The sequence below is a fragment of the Mytilus edulis genome, chromosome 7, assembly GCF_963676685.1.
Source record: "Mytilus edulis chromosome 7, xbMytEdul2.2, whole genome shotgun sequence".
Lineage (NCBI taxonomy): Eukaryota > Metazoa > Mollusca > Bivalvia > Mytilida > Mytilidae > Mytilus > Mytilus edulis.
This window is the reverse complement of record NC_092350.1, coordinates 29815123-29839166: the sequence shown is the minus strand read 5'-3', so window position 1 is coordinate 29839166 and position 24044 is coordinate 29815123. Positions and strand designations below refer to the sequence as shown.

General features: G+C 32.4%; 1 protein-coding gene across 1 annotated transcript in view; it reads right to left on the bottom strand.

The window, feature by feature from the left end:
• LOC139481215 (uncharacterized) overlaps positions 1-24044 on the bottom strand; it is a 133303-nt gene that overhangs the window by 53266 nt on the left and 55993 nt on the right. The window contains exons 33-42 of the mRNA XM_071264380.1: positions 23864-23990; positions 22257-22351; positions 19918-20103; positions 6208-6388; positions 5133-5299; positions 3298-3425; positions 2639-2891; positions 2125-2296; positions 1030-1273; positions 435-552 (exon numbers count right to left, since the gene is read on the bottom strand). Of these exons, the coding sequence (XP_071120481.1) occupies positions 435-552; positions 1030-1273; positions 2125-2296; positions 2639-2891; positions 3298-3425; positions 5133-5299; positions 6208-6388; positions 19918-20103; positions 22257-22351; positions 23864-23990 (1671 nt within the window). The remainder of the gene's footprint in view (positions 1-434; positions 553-1029; positions 1274-2124; positions 2297-2638; positions 2892-3297; positions 3426-5132; positions 5300-6207; positions 6389-19917; positions 20104-22256; positions 22352-23863; positions 23991-24044) is intronic.

Sequence of the window (24044 nt, the reverse complement as noted above, 5' to 3'; positions counted from 1 at the left end):
AACCGGAGTTATGACGTCAGTGAATATTCTGTGAAATGTTAACGTTCTTGTTACATCGCGAATTCACAACGTTCTGGTTACCAACGTCGCGAAAACAACAAGAAAAGCTTTGAGAACGTTACTATCTGCCCCTGATACTTTATCGTAATCCCTTAAAGCGCTTTGAACTGTATTTGTTTCGATTTTAGGAAGCTTTTGAGATTGTAAAATTCAAAAAAAATATGATAAATACACCTTTACTTCATTTTCTAAATAAGGAAAATTCGATGAAGAGCTGATTCAGTTATAATTATTGTATTTAAGGTGCACCTCGATTATTTCTTTTCAGTATTTGTTATATAACAGTAGTTTGCTTTATATGGAGGAGTTGATTTCATGTGTTAAGTGATCAAAATCCTTATTTGATAGACCATAATCTCTATTTTTCACCTTACCTGGTAGGATCTGTGCTCGTATTCCATGATGTTGTTGGAAAATTTGGACTTTAATCTGTCCAATGCCCGATTCATCATCGATAAACTTGAACCTTGCTGATAAAGCTGTTATATTTGACTGTAAAATATAGAAAATTTACAAAATAAAATTGACAAATATCTTACAAATCTATTTCACTACGAGGATTCAGGTAATATTCCACATTTTTTAGCTGCTTGTGTTTGAAATCCGTAAACTGGAATGTATCACTCTGAAGAACATTTGCCTCCATAACTATATAAAATATTTTTTTTTACATATATTACTTTTTATTGTAATGGTTCTTGTCTAGTGGTTGAATTGTGAATTTTGTTTGAAACCAGTTGTGAGATCTAACAATTCGAAAAATTAGCATGATAAACATTGGCATATTACTATCTATCTATACAGCAGGTAACACAGATCAAAATCTGATGTACACGATTGTAAAACCCTTTGTATTGTTATAACACTCAGCATACATCAATACATATCAAATTATATGAAAATAATTATCTAACATGTTCTCGAATCCATGTTTAAAGTATTTTTTCATCGGACAATTTAGATAACTACCTGGAACTCTGCATCCTGTATATCATCAGTACCATCTCTAATATAAATCAGTTTAGGAGGGGTCAGATCAACAAGAAAACCATCTGTGTCATTTACAATAGAGTTTAAAGCTCCATTTGTTGTTCTCAGTGTCAATATGATATAATCATTGTGATGTAGATGAAAGTTTAACCATTTAACACCAGCAGTATCATTGTTAAATGGCACCCAGTTTCTTATAATATTAAAATCAGTAGAACCATTGCTGTAAAATAAGACAAGATCGTGTATGAAATATTCATAAGAAATATAGTTAACAAAAAGCGGCTATTATGAAATCTAAAATTTTGATTAATGTTCATATTAACATAACATTCAGCTAAAATGAACATTACTAATGCACAAGTTTTATTCAGCAAACTAAAGAATATTATCAAAATCAGATCAAATTATAATATAAATAAACAATGGCGCCCCCAGTAATACACTTCTAAAAAATGACCTGATATTTAATAGATGCTAACAGTTATCAAGAATCAGTTGATATACAAGTAGATATTAGAAGATGTGTTATGAATTTCAATGAGAAAACTCTCCATTTAAGTCACAATTTGTAAAAGTAAACAATTATATGTCAAAGTACGGTCTTCAACACGGAGCCTTGTCCCACACCGAACAGAAAGTTATAAAGGGTCCCAAAATTACTAGTTTCAAATTCAAAAGAGAAAACCAATGGTCTAATCTATAAAAACGACGGATGAGAAACACTTATGAACCACTTCAACGAATGACAACCACTTTCCATTGGAGTAGGAAATTTTAAGAATACATGTATCTAGTCAATGATGTAAAGTTTTTTTATAATTTTGGTTAATCATATATATTATAACCTGAAGTTTTTTTTTCTGGATTGTTTTACGCATTACATTGAAAGATGTGCAATTTCTCCTTTCAAGCATGATTATTTAAAAACTTCCTTTTATTAATGACATGAAACTAACACGGATCTACTGTTGAATTCATTAGTCAAGTAAAGTCAAAGTCAAACGATTTGACCTGTGAATTTACCAATACAATTTTGTAACCAATATGTTGAAAATAAATGATTGTACTAACTGCGCAGACTGTACTAGAACCTCATACTGATATATTGTTGATTCTGGATCAGTATAATTCCTCCATTGTACTTCAACCTTCGCTGGGCTGGCAGAGAACTGAATGTCTGTAAAATCTTCATTGTTTCCGTCTATTACACTTCCTGGTACAGGTTTTGTTAGATCAACAGTAACTGTTAACGAAATGAAGAGTACTAGTATAAATCAATTGATTCTTATAAAAAAAGTTTTGTTAAGTGAATGTGACTTATCGTTGCATTACAGATTGCTATACTGTACCAACACTTTAGAGATCAATACAATAGTTGTTATCTAATATCATTTATATATATTAATGACCATCAAATCACTTTAGGTGAAAAGAAAACGAGATGTTATGATCACCAAATAAAAAAACAAATATAACGAGGCGTTTATTTTGCCTTGTGCTTGACAAACATTTTTTTCTCTTCCTTTATGTTCTAAAACCATCATAGCGATTTAAACTTAAAAAATTATGTCTGAAGTGGTCTCACCTCCATTAGAAATGGCTGATACATTTCTTATTTTGATTCCTGCATTAAAAGCCCAAACCGTTGTGTAATATGTTTGTCCATGTTCTAAGTAGTTGTCTGCAGTAAGTTCAATACAAACTTCATATGTTCGTCTATCATATTCAGTCAAATTTGCAACATCTGTTACGTTGATTTCTGGTTCTGATCCAGCACTAACCATGTAATATCCAATACCTGACTCTGGATCATAAAAATGGTGCCAGTTTGAGCATAGCTGAAAACAGTTTTAAAGGATAAATGAAAAAAATGGTATATTTTAATACATACATTTAAAAAACTTTTTTCTGAGAAGTATTTAATGATGTTCATGTAGGCCTTCTGCAACTCAATTTTATATAAGATTTGTTATAAGATTTGAAAGTTATGCATTGCATTTATCAAATATTCAAATAAGGGAATATTCAGAAATTAAAACTTTTAAAATCCAATTCTTCTTTATGTAAATAACCGATACAGGTAAAAAGTGTTCGGATCAAATACTATTAATATTGCAGACAAACAGCTGATATTAGTTTACATAGTTTATGTGCCTATCTTACATGTATCTATATTATGTCGATGTTTCATTATAGTTTATACAGAATATAGCCTTTATTTTTATAGTTTATACACAATTTTACCTGTTCACAATTTTTTGTATACATCAAATCAGTCTGATATACAGGTCCATCATTTACATGTCCAGCTATTGGTGGAGTTTTGTCTACTATGATTGGTGAATCTGCTACACGCTTTGTTCTCAAATCCACTGAAACACATTTAAAAATATATACTTTATACAGAAAACTGTTCAGTCTGCTGTGTAAAAAATCAAATTCATACGACAGCTTTACAACTTGCACTGAAGTTGAAACATTCCTCCTGGCTTATATTTCATGTGAATAACATCAAGCCACTGTAGTAGCCTCACATTGTAACACATTTTTCTATAATTTTCTATAATAGTCTAACAGCAAATGCAAAATATTTATGAAGAAGAACAGATAGAAGAAAAATCTATATTGACTGTTGTCATCAAACGCAACTACTGTGAGATAATAAAAAAAGTGTAGAAAAGTTATATTTTCAAGCCACATCTTTACTAATTTATTGACTGAAATGAAACACGAAGTTTTCTATATCGTTTTCCTTCGTTTGCCATTATACAAAATTTCAATAAATTGATTCAGGGATTACAGTACAAGTTTTGAAAGAGACAATTTTCAAAAATTGTATGGTGTCATAAAAATCAACGTTAAAATGTGAAATTTGGTTAAAACGTCTGCCGGAAAACTGGCGGTTCCTGATTATATCATAAGACCAATAAACAGTTATTTGACAAATCAGTTCATTTAAACCTGTGACACGAAATTATGGGGGATACGAAGTATCATAATGACATACTGAATTTAATTGTGTTCTAAAACATGAACATCGATTCCAATTTTGAACTTCTTATTTTTTAATTTAGAAATATTTAACTTTGAATTTATACAACATATGTTATTTGAATTTTTGGCCTAATGCCTAATATTGTATGACAGAACAATATTGGTTGAGTAATTTTTTAAGAGTAATGATCTTTATTGACATAAAATTAATAAGCAGTTTTACTGCACTAGATGTGGATTTCAAAAACAGAATTTCTCTTTAAAGTTGTTTGAGATTTATTTTTGTTAAGTGATATTCGTAGAAATTGACACTTATGGTAAAAGGTTTAAAGAACAAATTTTACTTTATCAGATGTGCATTTCTAAATAATAATTGACAGAAAAGGACACACAATTGGAAAAAGTGACTGTCGCATTAGAAACATTGAGATTTGCCAAAACCTGAAAACTAGGCCATCAGCATCAGCCCAACACGAGTTTACTGATGCAAATAATAAAAGATAATCGTAGAATAGAATTTCTGTTCAGAAAAATGAACACAAAATAGAGGACATCGGTTATACACCCTTTACTCCTTAACAGTAATAGCAGTCTATAGGACGTTTACTTATCTAGACTATTACATTTTCAAAATAATGTAAGACAGAGAGGAAAGCTACCAAAGGGAAATTCATACTTGATATTGAAACATACTCTGTAGGCTTCTATTACGTGATGGAGAAATGGACAGAGTCTAGGCCAATTTCTGTTTTGCTTTCTTTATAGACTTAACATAATAATAATACTATATTGTTAGTCATGCTTTATTGCTTAAAGTATAGTTATTTATAATAAAAATATAAAAAAAATATATGGTGAGTCAAAAAAGTTTCATATTGAATTATGTACACCTATCAAACCACTTGAATAATTTATATAATTACATACCACGAAACTAATTAGTAATGTCATTATGGTTACATCAATTATCGGCTACAACTTTGGTGTTACTTGACTTAATATGAAACAGAATTAACACCAAACATTTGTTCCATACGTCTTGACTGAATTTGAAACAGAATTAACTCCAAACATTTATTTCATACCTCTGTTAACTGCTTTTATTTTTACCCAAATCGGAATTCCATCAGTTAATTGTGTGATGTATGACATATTAGGGTTGAAATCTAACCGGGTCCAATGTAATTCATTACAGTCTCTTCTTGTATAACCAAGACAAAAGTCATTATATCGCAAACCAGATTCTGGGTCACTGAAATTTGATAAAATTAAAAACAACTAGAATGTGTTCATAATACACGGATGCCCTACTTGCTTTATCATGTTCTATGTTCAGTGGACTGTGCAATTGTGGTCAAAACTCTAATTTGGCATAAAATCATAAAGATCATATCATAGGGAACATGTGTACCAAGTTTTAAGTTGATTGAACTTCAATTTTTTCAAAAACTATCTACTATAGTGATTCAATGCCTATTTTCCTCTTCGGATTTAACAATGTATAGTGTTGCATAACCATTTGCTGAAGTTATAGTATTTACCTTCACATAATACATAAGGTATAATATGGAATTTGTTAATTCTATAATTATACAAATTCATCTGGGTACATTTTCCTAAGAAAATAATTGAGGAAACCCTTATGTTCATAAAAGTTGAAATATCGTTATCAATACTTCTACCAAGTTTAATTTGAATTTATGAAATGACTCAAACTATAGTTTTGTTAGTTAGACAGACAGGATAATTACTGAATATTTACCTTTTACCAGTCATCGTTGGGAGGTCTTAACAATATTGTGATATAACAAAACTGTTAAGTGAAAGGTTTTGCATTCAACATTTGCATATACATACACAAATTGAACAGAACTGTCTGCGCGACCTATCCACATTATCCTAATTATCTCACAACTTCAAGCATTCGATAAACATGAATTTGATGAAAATACAAAACACGGTATAACAAGCTGGTTCCAAATTTCTAAAATCTTGTCTGGATGTTTCGCAGTTTTTGAACATTATGTAACAAACATTATTTGGGTGGACAATCATAACCCAGTATTCCATCCCACACGTTGAGGGTATGATTAATATTATACATTTTCGATATTACTATAACGTTTGATTTAAGGAAACAGTTTATTTCCTTCACTGTACCTTGAGTTGTGTGTTGCGTTCAGCTGAAATGTATCCTCATCATACTTTATGTCAAATATTTCCCAGACAAAGGGTGGTGACATATCAACAATATATGGTGCTGTATGACAAACAGTTGTTGCAAGTGGTCCGCCGTACTGAACATTGTTCAATGCTCTCACAGTGGTATAATATGTACCATCTTCAAAACAAAAATGCAGATATTACAGTAAGGTAAGCAAACTATGATATGACACAATTTTTTTTTTATCTAATGGTTTCAGATCAATTGTCACTTATCATACTAAAACCATTGCCAGGAATGATCTTGCTTTGAAATATTATTAAATAAGAATCATATAATATTATCTGAAAATATTCTATTACCTTTAAAAGTGTCTTGCTAAAGCCACGAACTATAATTAAGTCAATGCATAAAAAAATATTAGAAAGAAGCAATTTCAATATGTATAATATTTGATAAATAACATCCCTCCTTTGTCTTTTTATGACAGTTGACATAAAATAAAACAATAAATTACATTCAGTCGATTTCAACATTGAAACATATATTTCTGATTAAAACATAGTTTAAGTGATTTTTTTAACAAAACTTTGAGAATTCTCTCGTTTTTAAATATTGGCTTAATGATAAATCATATGGACGTCAAGTTGATTACTTATTCCTTATTCCTTATTCGGTACTTATTCCTTATTCCTTATTTAAGTAATAATTCATGGAAGCCATAGATTGTTGGAAATTTACACATGGCCTTGGCCGTCATATTCGACAAATACGGTCATTAAAATACTGAAGCGAGGATTGGTTAAGTATGTGTGTGGCTGATCTTTTTTACTCCCTGTTAGATACAGCTCAAATATCTTAATAAATCCGTAGCTTGAATGGGTTATTTCGTGAATAACCGCTAGAAAAAAAACTGTTTAATTCTTCTAATTCTCAAACCCCACATTAGCCATTATTAATTTACATGATTTTCTCGTAGGCTTCCGTCTCGTAACTAAGGAGCCGTCATGTTAACTTGATGAAATTATTAAGTATGCAAATAATGCAATAGAATAGAAAATAAAACAAAACCTACCTCAAAAATCAGTTTTAATACAATATCATACGAATTTCGATGGTTCATGTAACAGAAAACTTTCAACTTTAGCGGTTTCATTTGTATGACGTCATGTTTTAAAATGACTTAAATGCGCTAAAAAAAAATAATAGACTTTCGCGGAATTTAATTTTACTTTTCATTTTGTTGATTTCTCCGAGCTCTTGTGCATTACTGCTTTTTATTTTGCATCCGAATAACTTATTTTGTCGTTTTTTATTTTGCACTTTTTAAATCAATAAAATCGGTAAAGGGTCTGCAAATAGGTTCCAATACATGTAGATTTACGTTGGAAGTATATTGTAACAGCAATTATTATGTATATCTCTAAGTCTGCGCTAAGTATAGATATATCGAGAATTTTATCACAGTGTTGTTTAATAAGCAAAAGAAGCACGTCATATTAGAATCGTTACTTATTCCTTATTCCTTATACGTTACTTATTCGTTACTTACTCCGTATTTCTTATTTGTTACCTATTCGTTACTTATTCCTTATTCCTTATTCGTTACCTATTCGTTACTTATTCCTTATTCCTTATTCGTTACATATTCGTTACTTATTCCTTATTCCTTATTCATTATTTGTCACCTTTTCGTTACTTATATCTTATTCGTTACTTATTCGATATGTAATATCCTTCCCCCTTTTTCATTGTTTATATTCTTCTCTCTGATAATAGCTCTTAATTTGATGAGGTAAAATGACACTTTTATCACCTATTTATACGTGTTTGTGCTCAAACGATACTGTTACTTTATGTTCGATACTTATTTGTTCCTTATTTGATTTTTTACGGGTTCTACCTTTTAACTGCTTTATATACGAACGTTTGAAGATGGTTCTTCGTTCGAAGAGTTGAAATCACCTTTTTAGCGCTTGTATAGAAAGAAGATGTGGTATGATTGCCATTGAGACAACTCTTCACAATAGAAAAAATAACACAGAAATAAACAACTTTAGGTCACGGTACAGCCTTCAACAATGAGCAAAGTCCATACTGCAAAGTCACCTATGAAATGCTCCGACATGACAATGTAAAACATTAACGTGTACGTACCCGTTTCAGCGCTTAACTGATACGCTGTTACTTATTCGTTCATTATTCGCTGATAATACGTGTGCTATACGTTAAAATGTTTAAAATAAATATTGTTTGTGTCTCTGGTGGTAACTTTGAGTTTTTAAATACCCCTATTAAAACTTATGTTCCCGTTTTAGCGCTCGACATATACACTGTTACTTATTCGTTCCTAATTCGCTTATAATACGTTTGTTATACGTTGCACTTTTAAAAAAAATATTTACGTGTCTCTGGTGGTAACTATGTGTTCATAGAGATGAAATACCCCCATCAGCGCGTATGTACCCGTTTCAGTGCTCGAGTGATACCCTGTTACTTATTCGTTCCTTATTCGCGTATAATACGTGTGTTATATGTTGTACTTCTGAAAAATGATTTTCAATTGTTTTCTTGTCTCTGGTGGAAGATTTGGGTTCTAAGATTTGGGTTCTATAACTCTATAAATAAAGGCAACAGTAGTATACCGCTGTTCAAACTCATAAATCCATTGACAAAAAACAAAATCGGGGCAACAAACTAAAACCGACGGAAACGCATAAATATAAGAGGAGAACAACGACATAACACTACAATGTAACTAACACGCACAGAAACGGACCAAGCATCAGACAAAATCCCACGAAAATAACAAATATAACATCAAAACCAAATACATGAATTGAGCGCGTATGTACCCGTTCCATCGCTCGACTGTTACCCTGTTACTTATTCGCTTATAATACGTTTGTTATACGTTGCACTTTTAAAAAGAAATATTTTCATGTCTCTGGTGGTAACTATGTGTTTTTAAATGTGAAAACCCGCAATTAGCGCGTATGTACCCATTTCAGCGCTCAACTGATACCCTGTTTATTATTCGTTGCTTATTCGCGTATAATACGTGTGTTATACGTTGCACCTGTTAAAAGTGATTTCAAATTGTTTTCTTGTCTCTGGTGGTAGATTTGGGTTCTAAGAGGTGATATAACTCTTATTATAAGCGCGTATACATGTACCCGTTTCAGCGCTCGACTGTTACCCTGTTACTTATTCGCTTATAATTCGTGCGTTATACGTTGCACTTTTAAAAAGAAAAATTTTCGTGTCTCTGGTGGTAACTATGTGTTCTTAGAGGTGAAATAACTCTATTTGCGCGTATGTACCCGTTTCAGCGCTTAACTGATACCCTGTTTCTTATTCGTTCCTTTTTCGCGTAAAATACGTGTGTTACACGTTTTACCTTTTAAAAATTGATTTTCAATTTATTTCTTGTCTCTGGTGGTATATTTTGGTTCTTAGAGGTGATATAATTCTATAAGCGCGTATGTACCCGTTTCAGCGCTCGACTGGTACACTGTTACTATTTTGTTACTTATTCGCTTATAATACGTTTGTTATACGTTGCACTTTTAAAAAGAAATATTTTCGTGTCTTTGGTGGTATGTTTGGGTATTAAGAGGTGATATAACCATATAAGCGCGTATGTTCCCGTTCCAGCGCTCGACTGGTACACTTTTACTTATTCGTTCCTTATTCGCTTATATAATACGTTTGTTATACGTTGAACTCTTGAAAAGAAATATTTTCGTGTCTCTGGTGGTAACTATGTGTTCCGAGAGGTAAAATACTCCTATTAGCGCGTATGTACCCGTTTCAGTGCTCGACTGATACCCTGTTACTTATTCGTTACTTTTTCGCTTATAATAAGCGTGTTATACGTTGCACTTTTAAAAAGAAATATTTTCGTGTCTCTGGTGGTAACTATGTTTTCTTACAGGTGAAATAACCATATTAGCAAGTATGTACCCGTTGTAGTGCTCGAGTGATACCCTGTTACTTATTCGTTCCTTATTCGCGTATAATACGTGTGTTATACGTTGTACTTCTGAAAAATGATTTTCAATTGTTTTCTTGTCTCTGGTGGTCGATTTGGGTTCTTAGAGGTGATATAATTCTATTAGTGCGTATGTACCCGTTTCAGCCTCGACTGGTACACTGTTTCTTATTCGCTGATAATACGTTAGTTATACGTTGCACTTTTGAAAAGAAATATTTTCGTGTCTCTTGTGGTAACTATGTGTTCTTAGAGGTGAAATATCCCTATAAGCTCGTATGTACCCGTTTCAACGCTCGACTGATACCCTGTTACTTATTCGTTACTTATTCGCTTATAATACGTGTGTTATACGTTGCACTTTTAAAAAAGAAATATTTTCATGTGTCTGGTGGTAACTATGTGTTCTTAGAGGTGAAATAACCCTATTAGCGCGTATGTACCCGTTTCAGCGCTCGACTGATACCCTGTTACTTATTCGTTACTTATTCGCTTATAATACGTGTCTTATACGTTGTACTTTTAAAAAGAAATATTTTCGTGTCTGTGGTAGTAACGTTTGGGTCTTAGAGGTGAAATAACCATATCAGCGCGTATGTACCCGTTCCAGCTCTCTACTGGTACACTGTCACTTATTCGTTCCTTATTCGCTACTTATTCGTTCCCTTTTCGCGTATAAGGCGGTTGTTAATCGTTGCATCTTTTAAAAATGATTTTCAATTGTTTTCGTGTCTCTGGTGGTAACATTGGGTTCTAAGAGGTGAAATAACCATTTAAGCGCGTATGTATCCGTTCCAGCTCTCTACTGGTACACTGTCACTTAGTCGTTCCATATTCGCTTATAATACGTTTGTTATACGTTGCACTTTTAAAAATAAATATGTTGGTGTCTCTGGTGGTAACGTTTGGTTCTTACATGTGCAATAACCCTATAAGAGCGTATGTACCCGTTTCAGCGCTCGACTGATACCCTGTTACTTATTCGTTCCTTTTCGCGTATAATACGTGTGTTATACGTTGCACCTTTTAAAAAAGTTTTTTTTTATCTTTTCTTGTCTCTGGTGTTAGTTCTAAGGGTGAAATTATCCTATTAACGCTTATGTACCTGCTTCAGCGCACCACTGATATTCTTACTTATTCCCTCATACATGTAATACGTGTGTTATACGCTGCACCTGTAAAAAATAGATTTTCAAGTTTTGTCTTGTCCGAGATGGTAACTATTGTCTCTTCCAGTTAGAAAAACCCTACTAGTGCGTATGAACCCGTTTAAGCGCTCGATTGTTATACTGTTTATAATTAACTGTTTTAATAAGAATGAATATTCAATCTTTCATTTCTTTTTTTCTAAATTCAACCTTTTTTTTATCTCGAGAGTTATAACATTCTAAGAAAACGTGTCTAGATATAAAGATTTCCAAAAAAAGAACCTCTACGAGCGTCAATTATCAAAAAGAAAAGAAAGATATAAAAACGTCATTAATATATATGCACACGCATGCGGAAGGGTATCTCAAGAACGTTTACAATCTTAGGGAACGATAACTCTGCATGGGAGATTAAACGGGAAAATACTAATGTCTTCTGAAGTACAATTTATTAAAAAAAATCGAATTATTACAGAAGAGTGTCCACCTTGCACTTGCACTGCACTATTATTAATAAATTGGAATATAATTATATACAAATGTATGAAAATTATAAATACATGGAACTATAATATACAAATATTAATATAGTATATCACTACAATATAATAGTCATTACGATGAGTTATAATTCCCTGTCATTAATTTATCACCCACGCCCTAAGAAAAAAATCATATATGTACATTAACCTCACTTTCAGATATAGAGATGTGTTTTTATTTACTGGGACAAGTGCTTGTCGGACCATCCACAAGAACTTGCGGTCATCCGATGTTCAGTACTTCAGCACTTTGATTTACTTTGTATAAATATAGAATTATATTCCATTTGATCGTATTCCTTTTGTCGTGATTCGGTATATATTCATTCAGATTTCAGATTTTTTACTTTTAGCGTTCTTTATGTGGGTTGGTCCAGCAATGCGATAAGGATGCATAATAATTTATATAGCGTAGTTTCCTTTGTGATCTTTTTTATATCTTTTTACTTATATTTTATAATTTTATGAACTTTAATCGGACTAGCGTACATGTCATTATGAGAAGAGTCTCTTGTGGAGCCCCTTAAGTGCCAGGTTAACAGAAATATCTTTCTTTACCGAACATTTAAGCTGGTGCGCACATATACATTAAAAAAAACTAGTGCGCATAACTTTCAAAATCTAGTGAGCTCCACTTCTGAACTGGTGCACACGAGTTTGAAAGTTGTGCTCGCAAATTTGAAAGTCATATGAACAAGTTTGAAAGGCATGTGCACAAGTTTGAGAGATATGTGCACAAGTTTAAAAGTCATGTTCACAAGTTTAAAAGTAATAAACATAAGTTCACCAGTTTCACATCATCTACGAAAGTCGTGCGCACTAGTTTGAAAATCCTGCGCACATTTGTATAGTCATGCGCAACAATTTGAAGTCATGAAATCCTTCAAAAGTCATGCGCCAGTTTGAAAATCATGCACACAAGTTCAAAAGTCGTGCGCATGAGTTATCAATCTTGTGCGTGCAAGATTTAATATCCGGCAAACTAACATAAACATATTTACATGACACTTAAAGGGCTACTTGGTTATGCTTAACTATACTGGCTGTACAATTAACTACATAATCTTTTTTTTTGGCTTGCGTATTTGTTTGAATCAATTGTTAGCATTTTTGTTCTGTGTGAGCCAAAACTCCATGCTGACGGCCAATCTTCGACCTACGAATTGTGACTTAGATGGAGAGTTGTCTCATTGGCACTCATACCACATCTTCTGATATCTATTGAACGTTAAATAAAGCTGGATTGTATGTCCGCGATGCATGTTGCTAGGTTCCATATATGTCAACGTAAAAACAATTTAGTATGTTAGTTTTGATCCCCTTATTTGACAATATTATGGAATATTGAACAAGTCTCATACAAGTGGACATATAAACAAGCCAGAGAAAACCAGATTTAACCAACAATTTGTTTAGAAAAATGCCTGTGCCAAATCAGGAATAATTTATGACAGTTGTTTTTCTGCTCTTTTGTTTTAAACAAAATTATTTTATCAAATGTTACAAACTTCACCAAGGATTTTCGTTTTATAGATATGACTATGCATAAAAACTAATGAGCATCAAAGGAGACAATCTTAAATTTTCAAACAAAAAAAACCTTGTGCAGGACAGACAGACACCATTAAACTTATGCAAGGCGGACAGACACCAATATATTGTTATAGTGAAACTAGTCGGTGTGGTATCATCAAACAATCAAATCCGTTATAGCCCTATTCACAAACAAAAGTGAAGCAGAATAATTTATGATAATCCAATCTGTTGATATACTAGTTTAAACAATATTTTATACAAAAATAAATTTAATTGGATTGGGCAACAGGCAAAGCCTATATAAGCCCTCTCCACAGTATACTGATTACAGGCATAAAGAATCGGTAATAATTAAAAAATATTCGTTATCATGGATTTGTTTTTGCAGTAAAGTATGAGCAGCAGCAGATCTTTAAAGAGCCTTTTCACGATCATTGAAATACAGTACAAGATATTTCACGATCCGAAATATTAATTTTTTAAAAATATTACCGTACATGTATTTGTAAAGTTTATGAATAAACTGAATCAAAATAACTTTCAGAACTATTACAGTAATAGTGAACGATATTTCTAAGGGATAAATATATAATGTATTTGAAATTTGAAAAAAAAATCATATTTACATGTATTTACATTCTTATTTCTCTTAAATTTCGAATAGAAATCTGCCTTTTGTAATTTATCAAGCCTTTGACGTTTGTCGCAGAAAGATTGACACAGTGAAGTGATCCAGCGGCGGAGTTAGCTGACTTCTTTAAAGCTTAATATTTTAGAAGGTGGAAGACCTTGATGCTTCATACTTCATATTACAAGGTTTCTGTCTGTCACATGTCCATTGTCCTTGACCTCAATTTCATGGTTCAGTGACTTCTTTAAAAAAATGTAGAGTTAATTTCTCTCTTATAATGATAAATAGGATCACTATATTCGGTATGTGCGTACCTTGCAAGGTTTTCGTGCCCGTCAGACAGTTTATACTTGATAATTGTATGGATCAGTGAACAAGATTGAGTTTTGGTAATCAAGTCCATATCTCTGATACTATAAGCAATAGGTCTAGTAGATTCGGTGTAAGAAATGAGTGTAAGGTGTACATGTCCAACTAGCAGATGCTATCTAGCCTTGACCTCATTTTGATGGTTCAGTGGTTATAGTTCAGTTTTTGTGTTTTGGTCTTTTTTTCTTTTACTGTATGCAATAGGTATAACATATTTGGTGTATGGAATGGTTGTAAGGTGTACATGTCTAGCTAGCAGGTGTCATCTGACTTTGACCTAATTTTCATGGTTCAGTGGTCAGAGTTTATGAGGTCTTTTTTTATAACACTATATGCGATATATCAACTATATTTGGTGTATGGAAACGTTGTAGGATGTGCATGTCAGTCTGACAGATTTTATTTGCACGGTTCATTGCTGGAGAGTTTTCTTGGTTAAGTCTGCCTCATAGAAACTAAAAGCAATAGGTCAACTATTCTTAGTGTATTAATGAATGATTGTAAGGTGTACATGTATTTTTTGTTTCGTTTATATAACAGCGACCTCATTTTCTTGGATCATGTTAAGTTTATGTGATAGCTGAAGTAAAGCTTTATATGTAGGATAATCAACTTAATATCAATGATTAGTAAGAAGGTAGACTGGCACTCTTGTGTGAAAACTTTGTCTTGATTTTTCTCGGATACTTTTCAGAATGTTGTATATAAAAAAGAAAATGTGGCATGATTGCCAATGAGACAACTCTCCACAAGAGCCTAAAATGACAGAGAAATAAACAACTATAGGTCCCCGTACAGCCTTCAACAATGAGCAAAACCAGTACCGCATGGTCAGCTATAAATGGCCCCGAAATGACAATATAAAACAATATAAACGAGAAAAATAACGGTATAATTTGATAGACAGTTTTATTTTCCAATATTTTTCATAATTTATTAAATAAGATTATTTACTGACGGAGCATAATATTTTATTCACGATCCTAATTGTATACCAAATCATTCACGATCTGATCGTAATGCTTAACCACCGTTAATTATTTCTTCTCGATCATTTATCCTGATAAACAGAATGACACCCGTGATTCCTACATTTGTTATATTATTTATATATTTTTCTCCTGGATAGCATTATAAATAAAGTTTCATGAAAGCACACGCTCACACGTTAAACAGTGAAAAATAACGAATAAGTAACAGGGTACAAGTCGAGCGCTGAAACGGGAATATCCGCGCTAATAGGGTCATTTTACTTTAAAGAACCTAAAATTACCACCAGAGACAAGAACAACAAATGAAAATTTCTTTTTCAAAAGGTGTAATGTATAGCACACGTGTTATAAAGGAATAAGGAACAAACAAGTAACAGGGTATTAGTCGAGCGTTGAAACGGTTGCATTCGCGCTAATAGGGTTATTTCACCTCTAAGAACTCAAAACTACCACCAGAGACAAGTAAAAATGTAAATAAAAGTGCAACCTAAAATAACATGTTAAAATCGAATAAGTAACGAATAAGTAACAGGGTATTAAGCAACCGCTGGGACGGGTACATACGCGCTAATATGGTTATTTCACCTCTAAAACACATAGTTACCACCAGAGAGACCACAATATTTCTGTTTAAAAGTGCAACGTATAGCACACGTATTATATGCGAATAAGGAACGAATAAGTAACAGGGTATCAGTCGAGTGCTGAAATGGGTACATACGCACTAATAAAGTTATTGCAACTGTTAGAACCCAAAGTTACCACCAGAGACACAAACATATTCATTTTAAAAAACGCAACGTATAGCACACGTATTATTAGCGAATAAGGAGCAAGTAAGTAACAGGGTATCAATCGAGCGCTGGAACGGTTACATACGCGATAATATTGGTATTTCATCTCCAAGAACCTATAGTTTCCACCAGAGACAAGAAAGCAATTGACAATCTGTGTTTAAAGGTGCAGCGTATAACAAACGTTTCATAAGCGAATAAGATTATATTCTTTAACATGAGCTTAGTACAATTTAATGCAGGGAAAAGCAATGAACAGTACAACGGTAACTAAAGTATATTTTTTACAAATCAGCCCAATACCAAACGAGCGCTAGAACGGATATATGTGCTCTAATAGGGTTATTTTACCTCTAACAACCCGTTGTTAGCACTAGAGACAAGAAAACAATTGAAAATCATTTTCTAAAATGTGCAACGTATAACATCGTATATTTGAGGTTTCCCGATTTGCTACGTTTGTAACACAACCGTTGGTGCTGTTTTCGAGAAAACATTTAATGAATGAGATCATTTCATTCATCATAATAAAGTCAAAAGAATTAAAATTCATATCATCAAAAAAGTAGCTTAACGTTTTATTTGATAACGATTTGAACGTTTTTAGAACACTTTGTTTATGATTCCGCTTATGAAATTGTTTAGTTGTGCATAAGAGCATGAATCAAACAGACCTGAAACGAACTGAGTTGACATGACCTTGATATTCTAAATATAGATTTGCGTTCGTTATTAGTATTGTATTTGTTTCGTGTATTTATAGAAAGTAGAATATTTTGTTTCTTATTTCTATTCGTGACCGTGTCAAAATTGTGTTAATTTTATTGTATAACTTAATTTTGCTCTTGCATGAAATTAGACATTTATATTGAATAATAAATTTCGATCGTTTCATCAAAAGATATTTTTAGATGATTGGAAACCTGAGATTTTGCATTGAATGAAAAAAGGCACTCTTCTCATATTTTTTTTTATCAACAGCTTGAGACATTTTCTTGAAATGCATTCTGCAAAAAGTAACTGAAAACGTATTGATAAATAAGAGAAATTTCCCATTTCTGTTGTCGATGAAAAACACCAATAGAAAAAGGAAGATATAATATGTTTGCCAACCAGACAATTCTCCACCACAGACACTTGTCTCAAATCACCCGACCCCCCCCCCCATATATAGCTAAATATATATTTAAAGAATATAGGGGGAAACAATTCTGAGACAAGTGCATGTGCTCTCCACAAGAGACCAAATGACACAGACATTAACAACTACATTTGTATGATAGATCACCGTACGGCCTTCAACAATGAGCAAAGTCCATCCCACATTGTCCGCTTTAAAAGTCTCCTAAATGTCAAATGCTAAAAAGTTCAAACAAGAAAACTGACAGTCTAATTTATTTAAAAAACAAATGAACTAAAAACAAATATGTAACACAGTAACAAACGAGAACCACCGAATTACAGGCTCCTGATTTGGGATAGGCACATATACAAACATAATATTGCGGGGTTAAATATGTAAACTTGACAGTGGTGTTACAGTTTAACATAAGAGGGAACAATAGAAATCAGTTGAAAAAGACTTAACTCCGATAGATACAAGTAGAAATACACCTAACTAAAACACAGAGTGCGTGGTCTGGTACTTGTACATATCTGAGAGTTCTCACAGTTATTACCAGCTAGTTCAAAGCAAGGATTTGTATTGTCTAAGACTCTTGAACTATACAAATCCTTGTTCAAAGCCAAAAACAAATAATAATCAAAAACTTGCATCTTAAACTTAATTATATATCATCATAGAATTAATAAGACTATTATATAAAAAGTAAACTGTACTGACAGTGTATTCTTTAGATATCTTATAAACGTATTTTTTAATTGACACTTTCCTTGCACTTTTATTGGTAAAATGTCGCATACGTGTATAACAATTTATTTTGAAAATGCAGAAAATAAGAATTTACTATATTTATTGATTGATTGTTGTTGGCTTAACGTCCAGTGGTAAGTATTTCATGCATATTTAGGACGAGAACAAGTTAACAATAAATACCATATGTCTTGTAATAAAAGAGGCCATTCGGGATGTTTGTCGGGGAAATTTTGACTGCCACAGGAAAATATAGGTATATTGGATAGGAACAGAGGAATTTTGCCTTGCAACAGGACCCCTCAAAGAGTTGTTGCAAGGGTTCTTAGCGTATCAAGAGCGTGACACTCTCTTTGCACGAGGCATCGGATTTAACGTCCTCATTCTGTACGGACGTAAATGAATACTTGATACATCCTACACAGTCAAACGCAGGGGCGGATCCAGCCATTTTAAACAGGGGGTCCCAACCCAGGAAAAAGGGGGGTTCCAACTATATGTCCCCATTCAAATGCATTGATCGCCCAAAACAAGGGTGGTGCCAACCCCCGGACCCCCTGGATCCGCCAATGGCCAAACGGACGCCCCTTTTTGTCAAGCGTTTTACTGCCGGTCGGGAAAAGAACAAGTGACCCGGCATATTTCTATTCTCTAGTCATTCCTGGGGTCAGACAATATTATGAAAGGTAAAGACAATGAACTTCAATTCTTAAATAACTTACAATATTAAATTAAATAAATGTTGATTACTGTTGCGGCATATGATTAAAAGACATGCTATTACAGGATTGTAGTTGAATATCTCTATCTTCAATTATAATTTTTTTTTCTATTATCAGAGAAGAATATAAACAATTAAAAAGGGGGAAGGATATTAAAAATCGAATAAGTAACGAATAAGGAATAAGGAATGAGTAACGAATAGGTAACGAATAAGGAATAAGGAACAATTAACGAATAGGTAACGAATAAGGAAAAAGGAATAAGTAACGAATAAGGAATAAGGAATAAGTAACGAATAAGGAATAAGGAATAAGTATCCAACTTGACGTCCTTATAAATCATTGCTGTTTGTAGAAACTTATGGTCTTACAAATGTATACTTATACATGTATACACAAAGGAACAGATACCACACGTAGATCAGGATGTGTTTGCACTTCCTGAGCACCTACTATCACACTCCAAGGTTTTTGGTAGGGTTCGTGTATCTCAGTATTTAGATTTATAGAATGTGCTTTGTATACTGTTGTTTGTATTTGATCTATTTTTGTTAATGTCCTGATTTTGTCAGTTTATTTTCGAGTTATGAGATTGAATTCCTCTTTGGTATCTTTTGCCTCTATTTTACCTGAAGTAATTTAGACTATTAAGGAATACTGTGTGCGGAATCATTATTTTCGTTGGTACAAATTTTTCTGGAATTGAGTAGACTTGTATCGTCGTGGATATATGATTTCATGGTTTTACTTAGGTTGCATTGGTAAACAAGCCAGTGGACAATTTGTACTTAATTGAACATGTAAATTAGTAAATAGCTATAACCTAGAAATCATTTAGAACGTGTATCCTATAAATAATAATGAACCCCAGTAGGTAAAATCGTAACTTTTTTAAGACATAAAGGAATAGGTGATACCATCACTGAATATATCCAGATATGTTCTATATCTTAAATAGGAGGATTCATAACGTGAGATAATTGGTGAAATCGTGACTGAATATGCCATCTGAGGTTCTAAATCTTACCTGAAATCATTTTACAATGTGAAGGTAGAGAGGAAAAAATAAATGAAAGTATCCATCCACTGCAATTCTACTTCTTACCTGGAAGTATTCTAAAAGGTTCAGGAATTGGTGAAATCATAACTGAATGTGTCCACTGAGATTTGTCAAACAGGTGAAAATGTGGATCATGATGTGGGTGGATTAAATCTTCACATATTGATTGTCCAACTGTGACACTGTATCCAAGGATTCCCGTATCATGGTCATGGAAACCATCCCAGTTTACTGTTAAGATTAAAATTATACTTTGATATGTTACAGTACAGGTGTCGGGAATCATTTTATATATGTATATATATGTCTTTGCTTCAAGAGATGTGTTTTTCAGTCATTTGAAAACAGTATTTTCAAGAAATTGGCGATTTCAAAATCATGTCATTTCTACTAATTTTCGGCTAACAGAAATAGAAGGTTTTGTGGTATTTAAAAAAATCCCATTGTTTACAATAAAATGGATTTTTTTACAAGGCTTTGTAAAAAAAAAAATTATCCATTTTTAGATGGTGACGTTCCCTTGTCACCATCTTATGGTGTTTATATATCTCAACTTGTACGATTCGCTCGTGTATGTAACAATGTATTAGATTTTAGCGAGAGAAATTTATGTATTACTGAAAAATTATTACACCAGGGTTTTCGATATCACAAACTGGTCAAAACATTTACTAAATTTTATCACCGTTATAAGGAAATAATTCGTAAATATAACTCAACATGCAGACATCTTATACGTTCAGGTATTTCACATCCAAAATTTTATGGAAATATTCTTTATAAAGCACAAAAATGTCAGTATTCTCCTCAGAAACTAACAAAACCTTTAAATAGACTTATTAAAAGGGGATATAGTTACGATACTGTTGTCAGGTCATTAAAGATTGCATATTTTGGCTTTAACATTGATTCACTGATAGGGTCTTTGCATCAGAACTAAACACATTTATTTCTAAAAAAACAGTTGTTGGCATGACACGGGTTATGTTCTTCTCATATATTTTATGATAGTATGATACTAAACCCCTAAAGGGAGGGATTGTACCTGATATTCATATGATGAAGACATAATCTTCCAATCAGTTTAATTGAGGTCTGGAGCTGGCATGTCAGTTAACTGCTAGTAGTCTGTTGTTATTTATGTATTATTGTCATTTTATTTATTTTCTTTTGTTACATCTTTTGACATCGGACTCGGACTTCTCTTGAACTGAATTTTAATGTGCGTATTGTTATTCTTTTACTTTTCTACATTGGCTAGAGGTATAGGGGGAGGGTTGAGATCTCATAAACATGTTTAACCCCGCCGCAATTTTGCGCCTGTCCCAAGTCAGGAGCCTCTGGCCTTTGTTAGTCTTGTATGATTTTAAATTTTAGTTTCTTGTGTATAATTCGGAGTTTAGTATGACGTCCATTATCACTGTACTATTATGCATATTTTAGGGGCCAGCTGAAGGACACCTACGGGTGCGGGAATTCTCGCTACATTGAAGACCCATTGGTTGCCTTCGGCTGTTGTTTGCTCTATGGTCGGGTGGTTGTCGCTTTGACATATTCACCATTTCCTTTCTCAATTTTATTTGGTTGATTTGACTGTAAGTATTGCTCTTCATTCATTGCATTTTATTAAAAAATAAGGTATTCTTACAAAACTTATATGTATGTGAAATAAGATGTGGCAATGAAACAACTCTTCACCAAATGACGCAGACGTTCGCAAGTATAGTGACTGTACGACCTACAACTATGAACAAAAGAAATAAGGCAAAGTAATGTCAGCTTTACAAGTCATTTAAGTCACAAAACGGTTTGCAAAGAGAGGGTGGCGTTGAAAGAATGTTTCAATCACTCTGGGACCGCCAGATCCATGTATAAGTCTATTTATATGTCCACATATTATATTTTTCTATACAAGTCACCAAGTAGTCTTTATACTCATATAAACTGGTCAAGAGGACTTATACACAGTGCTTAGTTTATTTTTTTTAAAGTGACGTGTTGACTTGTTGAAAGATGCTAAATTCAACAGTTTAAATGATTTCATTTAATACTTTTGCTTTAGGATTATCTACTATCTCAAAACAGCGATTGATCAAATAGACATAGTGTGCTTGGATTTAGAACCTGGATAAGAAAAAATGGACATGCAAGCGTTCCTTAACTGAAACTGTAAACATATTATTCTTGAATGAGGCCTTACCAAAAGTACCAATAATCAAAAGGTCATGTATACTAAATTTAGTAGAAGTTTGTAGAGTTAGGAAAAAGTAAGTGACATCAGAACAGATCTTAACAAGACATGGCTTACACAGTAAAACACACTAGTGTTGAGTTCCATAAAAAAACAAAAAAGAAAATCCTTTCATTAAGGGCAAATTTTTTACCCGATATATATCTGTTTGCTTTTGTATAGTAAGCTCCTGTATTTTGATATGGTCCATTGTAAACTGTTTTTGATCCTAAACCATCAATTATAACCCTTCAAAAAATAAAAAAACCCATAAAATTAGAATTACTATAATATGAAACAGAAATGTTTTTTTGTGTATGTATTTCATCCAATTAAAGATATTCTTTTTTAAACGCTATACTCAATCTTATACTCAATCTTATACTGATGTTATAAGTTCTATATTATTTATAATGACGCAATAATTATATTTGACTTCTTTGTATCTGTCAATTTTTCCACAGTTATTAAACATTTGAGTCAAATGTCCTGTACCAAGTTAGACATATGTCAATTAGTTGGTTTCTATGTATGTTGCTGTTTGTTTTTGTTGCACTTCAGTTACTTGTGGTTCCTTTGTTTTCCTCTTATAGTTTATGTGTTTCCCTCAGTTTTAGTTTGTGACCTGGTATTGTTTTCTCTCAAAGGATTTATGACTTTTGAACACCAGGTACATGTATTCTACTGTGCATTTATTAAATTATCAAAATGGAAAACACGTTGTGGTCTAAAGTGTTTTACACAAAACAAAAACGTTGTGTGAAGTATATTTCAAATTCACATAAACAATTTCAAAATTTCTTCGTGTGGGAGTTGAACAAAATATGTAGAATTAAATATATGTTTACCGTTTCTTGAAATATTTTAAAATGTGTATTCATTTTAAACTTGCAAAGAAATCACTGTCTAAAGACAAATTTGAACTATTGGGAGAAATTGTTTTCATATATGTACAGTATACCTCATATATAAGTCAGAGATTTAAATGATATTTTCTCAATAACGTTACGACAACAAAATATTTTAAAATAACTATCAAATCTGAAAACAATATTTTTTTAATAAAAATTTGAGCTGAAATAAAAGTTTGAATTTATTTTGAAAGTCTTTTCATAGGAATTAATCAATGGTGGGTCTGTGTTTGTACATGCAACTTGAATTAAAATCTCTTGTATATTTTTTTTAAATATCACATTATCAAACTTAAAGTAGGATATTCATAATGTGTATAACTGCAATAGAATTATAACACACAATATGTAGGAAAGAAACATTGGTATTAAAATAAAACTATTTCAACTTTTGTCTAACTATGTGCATGGGTAAAAGATACTAATACAATAATATCTGGAATTTTTTAAAATTCAAACTGATACATTTGTACTTCAATGTATAAAATGGGTATTAACTGTCAAATTTAAATTAACCAATGTGTCTCAAATTCTCATATTTGATTTTTATCATACTTTAACTTATGTCTGAAGTATAAAATGATTAATAACAATGCATGGATTCGATAATGTGTTTCAATGTTTCGTTTATATTTCTAGACGTCATTTAACTAACCATTGATATGACCTCCGAATATTGTCGAGGGTTTATAACCCGGTTCGTTGACTTCAGTTTAGTATATTCTATCGGCTTGCTTTGATGAATAGTGATACTAATTTTTAGTGCCCCCCCCCCTCCTCCCAATTTATTCACTTCCCTTTTCACTCATTTAAAACAACTGAATGAAAGAACAAAAAGAAAACAAAATACCTGTGATTTTTTACTTTTCGATTAACACCTTTACAGTGAACTTTCCAATCAGGTCGGTTATGTTCTGGTATTAAATTTAAACAAGGAACTCTTTCTAAATAGTCTGATGTAGAATTTTGTATAGGTCCTGTAAATACAAAATTAAGTCACAAAAAAAACCCAACAAAAACGGTGCCTTCAG